The sequence below is a fragment of the Orycteropus afer genome, unplaced genomic scaffold (assembly GCF_000298275.1).
Source record: "Orycteropus afer afer isolate SDZICR_OR568_19922 unplaced genomic scaffold, OryAfe1.0 scaffold00053, whole genome shotgun sequence".
NCBI lineage: Eukaryota > Metazoa > Chordata > Mammalia > Tubulidentata > Orycteropodidae > Orycteropus > Orycteropus afer.
The window spans coordinates 5,896,837-5,907,254 of NW_006921640.1; the positions used below are offsets into that span (position 1 = coordinate 5,896,837).

At 42.8% G+C, this 10,418-nt stretch overlaps 1 protein-coding gene across 1 annotated transcript in view; it reads left to right on the top strand.

Moving 5' to 3' along the window:
- Window positions 1–10,418, top strand: part of INTS9 (integrator complex subunit 9) — a 173,545-nt gene that overhangs the window by 155,126 nt on the left and 8,001 nt on the right. Inside the window, exon 14 of the mRNA XM_007938721.1 lies at window positions 9,608–9,706. Within this exon, the coding sequence (XP_007936912.1) occupies window positions 9,608–9,706 (99 nt within the window). The remainder of the gene's footprint in view (window positions 1–9,607; window positions 9,707–10,418) is intronic.

The window sequence follows — 10,418 nt, forward strand, 5'->3', positions numbered from 1 at the left end:
AAAGATTGAAGTTGTCAAGGATTTCATATTACTTGGTTCTACAGTCAGCACTGAGGGAAGCAGCAGTCAAGACATCAAACCATGTATTATTGGGCAAATCTGCTGCCAAAAAAAAAAAAAATCTTTTTAAAGTGTTAAAAAGCAAAGATGTCACTTTGAAGACTTAAGTTGCACCTGACCCAAGCCATGCTATTTTCTGTAGCCTTTTATGCACGTGAAAGCTGGACAATGAATAGAGAAGACCAAAGAAGAATTGGCACATTTGAATTATGGTGTTGGCGAAGAATATTGAATATACCATGGACTGAAACCAATCTGTCTTGGAAAAAGTACAGCCAGAATGCTCCTTAGAAGGGAGGATGATGAGACTTTGTCTTAAGTACTTTGGACATGTTATCAGGAGGGACCAATCCCTGGAGAAGGACATCAAGCTTGGTAAAGTAGAGGGTCAGTGAAAAGTAGGAAAACCCTCCACAAGGTGGACTGAGAGAGCGGCTGCAACAGTGGGTTCAAACAGCAGGGATTGTGAGGACGGCACAGGACCAGGGAATGTTTTGTTCTTTTGTACGTAGGGTCACTTTGAGTCAGAAGCGACTCAACAGAACCTAACAACAACAGTCCTTACAAGAGCAGATCAACAGGTCTTTTTTCCCACGGCTTTAGTAATTCCAAGTAAATTCATTTTTCAAAATGTTCATTAATTTTTTAAGAAATGCTTAAGTCATCCAGAGCTTAGGAAACTATCTCTTCCCCACATGTGGGGGCCTCGTCTCATTACTCCTTCTGATATCGTGTACTACAGCATTTGTAGAAATTGCCGAACAGCTGGCCAAAGTCATCAGGGGCCCTTATGCCTAGTTTTCTACCTGCAAAAGGAAAGCCTGACTCTGATTGCTTTTCTGATGTCTACTTTTTGCCATGGATTATATACGGCCCCATGAACTCAAAGCAGACATTGAAGCACTTCTTGCTACAGTATCTGCTTGCTCATACTCCTCTCTTAGGAAGGAATGAAAATATTCACATTAGTGCTATGTCCTCGGTGCCCTGGCCACAGGGACACTTCAAATAAAAGCCTTTTCTCTGAGGCTCGTAAAGCTCAAATGCTATGGAACTTCATGGGTTTTTGTTTTTCAGTTCTTCTTTTTGCCCTCAAGGAAAAAAATATATATATAAAACATTTCCCAGTTCACCATTTTCTTTACATGTACAGTTCGGTGACATTAATTACATTCACTGTTTTTGCAACCAACAGCATTATCCATTTCCACATTTTTCCAACACCCTTAACAAGCTCAGTGCTCCTTTAAGAAATAATTCCCTCCTTTAACCCCTTACTGCCACCCTTGGTAATGACTAGTAAACTTCAGTCGTTTTGCATTAGCCTGTTCTAGATGTTGCTAATAAATGGGGTTTTATAATTGTGGTTTTGTGACTGACTGGTTTCACTCAGCATAATGATTGCAAGGTTTATCCATGTTGTAGCATGAATCAAAACTTCATTTCTCTTTACATCTGAGTAATATTTCATTAAGCAGCATCATGATAAATGGAGAAAAGACTGAAGTTGTCAAGGATTTCATTTTTCTTGGATCCACAATTAATGCCCATGGAAGCAACAGTCAAGAAAGCAAAACAATGTATTATTGCACTGGGATATCTGCTGCAAAAGACCTCTTTAAAATGTTAAAGAGCAAAGGTGTCTCTTTGAAGAATAAGGTGCACCTGACCCAAGCCATGGTATTTTCAGTTGCCTCATATGCATGCAGAAGCTGGACAGTGAGTAAGGAAGATCAAAGAAGAATTGATGCCTTTGAATTACAGTGTCAGTGAAGAGTATTGAATATGCCACGGGCTGCCAGAAGAATGAATAAATCTGTCTTGGAAGAAATACAGTCGGAATGTTCCTTAGAAGTAAGGATGGCAAGACGTCATCTCATGTACTTTGATCATGTTATCAGGAGGGGCCAGTCCCTGGAGAAGGACATCATGCTTGGTAAAGCAGACAGTCAGTGAAAAAGAGGAAAACCCTTGCAGTGTAGTAAATTATGTAGAGTGGCTTTCTAGCCATAAGTCTTTGTAAACTCCGTGGTGGAATTTGCTGTGAGCAACTGAGGAGCTCCTGATTATTAAAGTTATCCACCTGGGGTATTTCTGTTGGGATTGGTTAGTTTGCCACTCTGCCAGGATCAAAGGCAGAAAAAATCTCTCTCCCAGCTGGGAGACACAAGAGTCATGCGTTGCTAAGAGAGACTGAGAGATACGCATTGCTGAGAGAAATACACACACTGCTGGGATAGAGACACCAAGAGATGGAGCGTGTTCCTGAACTTCAAGTATAGCCTGTTGCTTCCCTGATAAACTCCATAATCTGTGAGTTCTCTGTGGTCACTGCAGGGAATTATTGAACCCAGCAGAGAGGTGATGGGTGCTATGGGACGAACAGTTGGTGAAAGGGCTGGAGGGAGGCAAGAATAGGCCTTGGGCTACTGATGGTGATTCTGTCTTCCTCTTGTGTGTTAGGGGAAGTCAGAAAGTGCGGCCTCCCTGCCCTTTTGGCAGCCCTCAATGAGATGTATTGACACAGTGACTGCAACTGTGGGCTCAAACATAGCAGTGATTGTGAGGTTCTATTTTGCATGGCATCGCTGGGAGTCGGAACCAACTTGGCACCTGACAACCACAATAATAATATTCCGTTGTTTGTAACTACACCCATGGAAACGTGTAAGGCAGCCACTTCATGCCTTTATCTCTCCCCATTTTAAATAGCCAATTTCTAATTTGCCCATCCCTATCAAACCAGTACTCTGAGGAGACAAGCATGGTCCTTTCTCTCTGGAGAATCTTCTGTTCTGCTTGGAAACTTCAGACATCTGCATCCATAAACAACCGAAGTCCAGCCCTGTGCAAGCCATCAAATTGCAGCAACTTAACACCAGCTCAGTGTCAATGTATATACTACATTTCATTTCCATTCATCTGTTGATGGGCATTCACATGGTTTCTATCATTTGGCTGTTATGAACTGTGCTACAGTGAACATTGGTGTACAAGTTTCTCTTTGCATTCCTACTATCAATTCTTATGAGTATATACATAGGAGAGGACTATCTATCTGGGTCATATGATGATTATATATTTAACTTTTTTTTTTTTTTTTAAGCACTTGTTTCACATTCAACATAACATGTACATTAGTTTCACTCCCCATTTACCTAGGAGCTCTGGTAGCATAGTGCCTAAGGCACTTGACTGCTAACCAGAAGGCTGGCGGTTCAAACGCACCAGCCACTCCTTGGAAGGAAGATGAGGCAGTCTACTTCTATAGTGATACTGCCTCGGAAACCCAAGGAGGGGTCGCTATGAGTTGGGTCCGACTCGACAGCACTTAACAACAACAACCCCATTTATCATGTCCAACCCTAACCCAGTCTCCTCCCTTCCCTACCCTGCAACCCTCCCCTTGTGCCCCTCATATTTATGCACTCCTGTTTGTCCTGCATTTCCTCAATTTCAACATTGGTCCTCTGGTTTCCCATGGTCTATTGCTCTAAGGGATGTATTACCATAGGGTATGTGGGTGCATCATCCTGGGTTGAGTGGTCTGCATGTACATCTTGTGAACTATTGGGCTGCATTTTATTCCAGGCACAGAATGTATTCCAGGGTCATAGATTGGGCATCTCACCAGATTTCGTCTGACCAGTAATTCTGGTCATTATTGAGTTTTTGGATTTTGTTCCACGTTTTCCCTCCCAATCTATCCAGGATCTCCAGGTTTGATCCTTTCCTGAGTGGTTGGTTGGCTGGGCACCTCTAGTTCTTCTGGTCTCAAGGGCCATCATGTCCTAGGGCTGATTGCTTCCAAATGCCCTTGTTTTTTTGTTCTTTTGTGGGGTTTTTTTTTGCGTTCGACGGTAGGAGACCATTAGCTGCATCTTAGATGGCTGCTTGAAAGCTTTTAAGACCCCACTAGCTACTCACCAATGTAGGATGTGGAACAAGGCTTTTATGTATTTTGTTATGCCAATTGAATCTGGAGTCCCCCAGTACTATGGTCCTGAGGTAATAGCTCTATTGGATCTCTCTCCCATAGTGTTGGGATGTCTGTGAAGGATTACTGTGTCTGTCTTCTATTGTTTCTGTAAGGACTGCAGGCATTTTGTATCACTGGTGTCTGTACAAGAGTAGCCTCAGCTGAATCTATCCTTGGTCTAGAGTGTACCTCTGTTCACTGACCCCCGTCTGATCATCTCAGGTGTTGACATGTTTATCTGTAGCCTGGTGTTTGGTGTTAATGGTAATGCAGTTTTGTGGACACATTGGTTGTTATTAGCATCTGTCGTCTATCTCTTAATATACACAATTCGGTGCCCTCCCATTTCCTAATGTTATCATAGTGGTCACAGATCTTTCTCGTATATCCCTCCCCCTATCCACATCAGCGTGTAGGCCCCAACTAGCCTGAAATTAATCCCTCTCCTTCCCTCCCCATCCCAGTAACCTACTAAGTGAGTTCCCTTTCCCAAGCAAATCCTTCTTTGTCTTTTTACAATAATGGGCTTATACAGTACTTATGGTACATGCACACAATGGAATACTATGCTACATTAAAGAACAATGAGGGATATGCAAATCATCTCACAATGTGGATGAACCTGGAGGACATTATGCTGAGTGAAATAAGTCAATTGCAGAAAGACAAATACTGTATATTTAACTGTTTGAGGTGCCACCAAAGTGTTTTCCACAGCAACTGTACCATTTTACAATTTTACCAGCAATGGATGAGGGTTTCAATTTCTCCACATCCTTGCCCATACTTGTTGTTTTCTATTTTTCTGATAGTAACTTTCCTAGTGGGGGGAACTGGTTTTGACTTGCACTTCCCTAGCGATTAATGTAAGGAGCTCTGGTGGTGCAGCACCTAAGGCATTAGACTGCTAACCAGAAGGTTGACGGTTCAAACCTGCCAGCCACTCCACAGGAGGAAGACTGAGCAATCTACTTGCATAAAGATTTACCACCTCAGAAACCCAAAGGAATTCTCTTTGAGTCAGAATCAACTCGATAGCAGTGAGTGTTATTTTTTGGTTTCAATGACTAGTGTTGTTGAAGATTTTTTCATATAATCATTGGCCTTTTGTAAATCATCTTTGGTGAAATGTCTGAGTCCTTTGCCCAGTTTTTGGTTGGGTTGTTTGTCTTTTTGTTGTTAAGTTGTAAAACTTCTTTATATATTCTGGATATTGAACCATTATTTGATATTTGGTTCCCAAATATTTTCCCATTTCACAGGTTGTCTCTGCATTTTGTTGATAAAACCCTTTGATGCACAAAAGGTTTTCATTTTGATTAAGTCCAATTTATTTTGTCTGTCGTTGCCCATGCATTTGGTGTCGTATCTAAGAATCCATTGTTGAAAACTATGTCCCTGAAACATTACTCCTATGTTTTGTTCTAAGAGTTTTATGGTTTTAGTTTTTATATGGATCCATGGAAAGCATAACCAATAGGGTCAGAAAGAACATGACCTGTTCTCATAAGTCAAGAACATTAAGTGGGACAGTAATAACTCTGTCCCTTCTTACCCTAAGATTACACTCCGTGGCATTCAGGGAGGCACAGCAAAGCAGGAGTTCTCCTGAGGGGCTTGCTGTGAAAAGAGAGTGTAGACATTAGAGCCCACCAAGCCTGAACCCACATCCATGTCCTCAGTATCCAGCACTTTGGTTTGGGGGCTGCTGCCCAAGTGTCCTTAAACACTCAGGTCATGGCCGCTCCATAAACTTTTACTGGTCTGCTTTTCAAACACATTTGAATATTTTTCTGGATTTAAATGAATGGGCTTTTCCTCAGGAAATATAATCAGGCCCAGGAGATAGCATATGGTCGATCAGTGGAAAAGTTTTTACACTGATTTTTATCTATTAATAATAATAGCTGCCTATGTCATCACCTTCCCTTTTTCCTCCACAATCGCCTACAACTGCAAGGCTAAGTCTAAGCTCAACAGGTGGCCCTCAGATTTCTGGATTATTTTGGCTGATAGTTTCCTGCTGATTACACTTTATACAACCATAGAGATTTCTATCATTCTTAAACTACAATGTAAGTAAAACTGACAGTCTCATTTGCTTTTTCCTGGAAAATGCATGTGTGAAATGAATGGGTTAAAATCTTACTGCTTAGCAATAATTTTTTAAAAAAATGGAAATTAACAAGCATTACTGGAACCCATGTACATTGCTCGTGGGAATATAAAATGATTGAACTACTGTGGAAAAGTTAAACATAGAATTATAAAATGACCCAGCAATTATACTCCTAGTATTCTACTCCTACCCAAGAGAATTGAAAGCAGGAATGCAAACACATACATGTATACCAGTGTTCACAGCATTATTCACAATAGCCAAAATGTGGAAACAACCCATGTCCCTCAATTATTGTTGTTGTTATGTGCCATCAAGTTGGCTCCAACTCACAGCAACCCCTCCGTGGGTTTCCGAGGCAATATCACTATGGAAGTAGATTGCCCAACCTTCTTTCTGAGAAGTGGCTGGTGGGTTTGAACTATTGGCCTTCTGGTTAGCACTCAAGTGCCTTAGGCACTATGCTACCAGAGCTCCCCTCAATAGATAAAACCAAAAACACCAAATTCACTGCTATTGAGCTGATTCCAACTCATAGTGACCCCCTTTGGGTTTCCAAGGTGGTAAATCTTTACAGAAGTAGATTGCCCTGTCTTCCTTCTGCGGAGTGGCTAATGGGTTTGAACTGCCAACCTTCTGGTTGGTAGCCAGATGCCTTAGGCACTATGCCACCAGAGCTCCTTCAATAGATAAATATGAGAAAACAGAATGGGATATATACATACAATGGAGTATTATTCAACCACTAAAAAGAATGAAGCAACATGATGAATACAATTAATGTCACTGAATTGTACATGTTGAAATGGCAAATATTTTATATATATTTATACTACAATTCTAAAGAGTTTTTTAAGGGAATGAAGTTCCAATACACTCTACAACATAAATGAACCTTAAACATTATGCTGAATAAAAGAAGCCAGATACAAAAGGTCACATATTGTGGGATTCTATTTCTATGAGATGTCCAGAATAGGTAATACATCTGCAGAGACACAAAGCAGATTGGTGGTTGCTAAAGCATGGGGGGAGGGAAGAACAGGGAGTGACTGCTTAATGGGTACAGGGTTTTCCTTTGGGTCAATGAAAATGTTTTGGAACTAGATGGGAGATGGTAGGTGCACATTGTGAATGTATTAAATGCCACTGAATTGTTTGCTTGTAAATGGCTGATTTTATGTTATATCAATTTCATCTCAATTTTATATAAAAAAAATCTTATTCCTACTTTTTGTCTTTTGCTGCTGCTGCAGGATGTTTGTTTTGTCCTCAGATGGAAAGTGCATCATACATCCTCTGCAGCTTCCTTGAAAATCCGTCCCTACTTTTTTTTTTTTTTTTTTATCCTCATCAGTAGAAACTGGGAGATGTGATATGTCAGCCCTCAGAGGCCTGTTCTGACAGCAAATTCTGTTTGTGGGATGGCAGGTAGTTGTTGGAGGCTCTGGGCAGACCTCTGTTCTGGCCAAGCTGCACCAACAATCTTCTTGGATGTAGGGTCAGCTCACAGGGTTGCCCAGGGAGAGGACCTTGCCTGCTTGGTTCCCCTGATGCCATCCCCAAACCTTCCAAGCCAGTTCTTTGGCTTTAAAGTTCTGCCTTTACCTGTGACAAGAATAATTGCCATGTGGGAAAGAAAAGAGGACTCGTGGATGGAGACAGAACAGGAACTGGCCTTGCCAAGAGCTTGCTGCATACCTGTCTCCTCCATAATGAACACTTCATACTGTGTACAGTGTACATTTTCTTTGTGAAGCAGTCCTCATATATTATCTGCCAGTCCCATTAAATATCCTAAGATGCGTCCTCTGCCCACTTGATACTAATCTTCATGTTTACATAAATGGAATTTTGCATATTTATTTAATTTTGGTTTTCAGTAAGGAAGGTTTGGATGAGTAGAGCATTGGTATGTCTGTATGTTCAGGCATATTGTTTGTGTATTTATTCATTTGGAGAGACTCTGTAGGCTCCGGAGCCAAGTTGGCAGTTACCTTTACAGAGACCGCTCACCAGGTCTGGATGTTTCCCAGTGCTGCTGGGTGGGTTCGAACAGGCAACCTTTGGGTTACTAGCCAAGTGCAGACCATCTGCACCAACCAGAGACCTTTCTGTGTCTGTACAAACAAAATGCAGCTAAACCAGAGTGTTTGGGCTCCTTATAAGATCATGTGCTACTACCAGTATCTGAGGTGGAGAGAGGCTGAAGTTGGATAGAAAAGGGTGCTCCTCAAACACAGGTATTAGGGAAAGAAAATGGCCTCACAGGAAAAAGCTCTCTGCTCCATCTGTGGGAGAAGTCGGATTCCCAAGAATTAGAGAACTTACTCCATCCTTCTCACCTGACACTCGCCACCTGCAGAGGTGATAAGGATGAAAAGGCAGCCAGATTACAAGGAACATAAAGACCAGGATGCAAAGTCTGTATTTGATACGTATTTTGAGTAACGGGGAGCCTTAGAGGTTTAAGAGATACTATCGAAGAGTTAAGAGTTGTCTGGAAGCCACATGAAAGCAGTATGTGAGGGAACAGAGACAAGAGGCAAGTGGGCCATTTTGAGGCTGTTGCAGGAGTCTAGATAAAATAGTGCTCTGACAGGGTGCTGGCATTATTTGTGGATTGACTAGCAAAAAGAAGAAGCAGAGTGCACCAACAAATTGGAGTCCCAGCTTGCAGCAGGATTTGGCTGCTCTTGGATGACCCCTGCTTTATATAGCCTTAGAGCTCCACTAGGAAAATTGGGATCAACCACTCTTCCTATTCTCAGTTTAGCCATCACCACCCTGTTATCCACTCTGTCTTCTGTTACCTCCTATTGTGATATATACATATGGTGTGTGTGTATAATTGATATATATATATATATATTTATCTTTGTTCCCTAAAGTTACTTGGTCAATTTTAGATAGCAGTAATGTTGTTGTTGTTGTTATGTGCCATCGAGTCGGCCCCGACTCATAGCGACCCCTCCTTGGGTTTCCGAGGCAGTTATCACTACGGAAGTAGGATTGCCCAACCTTCCTTCCGAGGAGTGGCTGGTGGGTTTGAACCGCCAGCCGTCTGGTTAGCAGGCAAGTGTCTTAGCCACTATGCTACCAGAGATAAATAAATATTCAAAAGAAACTAAAATCACTCATGGTAATCTGTAAAGGCTCAGCTTTAGGATTAAAGAATCATAACAGATCATTTTAACAGATACTGTTGTGTGCCAAAGACTCGGCCACAGGTACCTTTCCCACCAGGCTGGGCAGAGCCTGTGGGGGTTCAGGCTTGCTGAGCGTGGTGTCCTGACCCTTTATATCCCCATGCACCCTGCACTCCACAATGAAGGCAGAGCTGAGGTCCATTGTGGCCTCACAGCTCCTGACCATGGGTAGCAGTGCTGCGCACCCTTTTTCCCTCCAATTCAGCATAAGCTTCACTGAGACCTTCTCTTTGCTTTTAGCTTGCAGATTCCCTGGTGCCCATGGAGATTAAGCCTGGCATTTCCTTAGCAACCGTTTCGGCTGTGTTGCATACTAAAGATAACAAGCACATTCTTCAGGTATCATGTGAAGGGGTGGGTGGGGCTTGAATCCACGATGAACCTGCCGGGCATTGAAGACTAGAACCTGGCACCGCAGCCAGCTCCCAGAACATCTGCTTCCCAAACCAGCACAAAATAGAGATGAGGTTACTTAACAGATTATGTCTGAAACACATTATTTTCTACTAATGTCTCTGGCCACATGCTTCATAGAAAAGGGAAAGAGAGCCTGTTCCTGGCGATGAGGCCATACGTCATCCTGAGCGCTGGTGACAGTGCTGAAAGCAGCAGCGTCGCTCCTGCTCATTGATTAGATAGGCAGCCATAGAGCACCTACCACGGGCCCTGTGATGCATGACCTGGGGACTGTACGGGAGACTTAAAAAGTCGAGAATAGCCCTTCCCTTAGGATACCCTAAGTACAGAGCATACCTGTGTGAAGCAAGGCAGGCCTTCAGGGGCCTGCTAACACAGTGAATGAGCTCCCGCACTGCTGGCCTCCACAGCACTTTGTGCCTTCCTTTCATAATGCATTTGCTGCCTGGTGGTGTAGACAACGCAGGGACTCCAGAGTAGCAGGCCGGAAGAGCAGGGAAGGGGATAAAAGCCTTGAGCCCCAGGCTTACAGGTGAGGAGAGACAATGCAGGGACGCCAGAGTAGCAGGCCGGAAGAGCAGGAGAAAGGGGAGTAAAAGCCAGGAAGCCAGACAGAGGAACAGTCAGCCAGGTG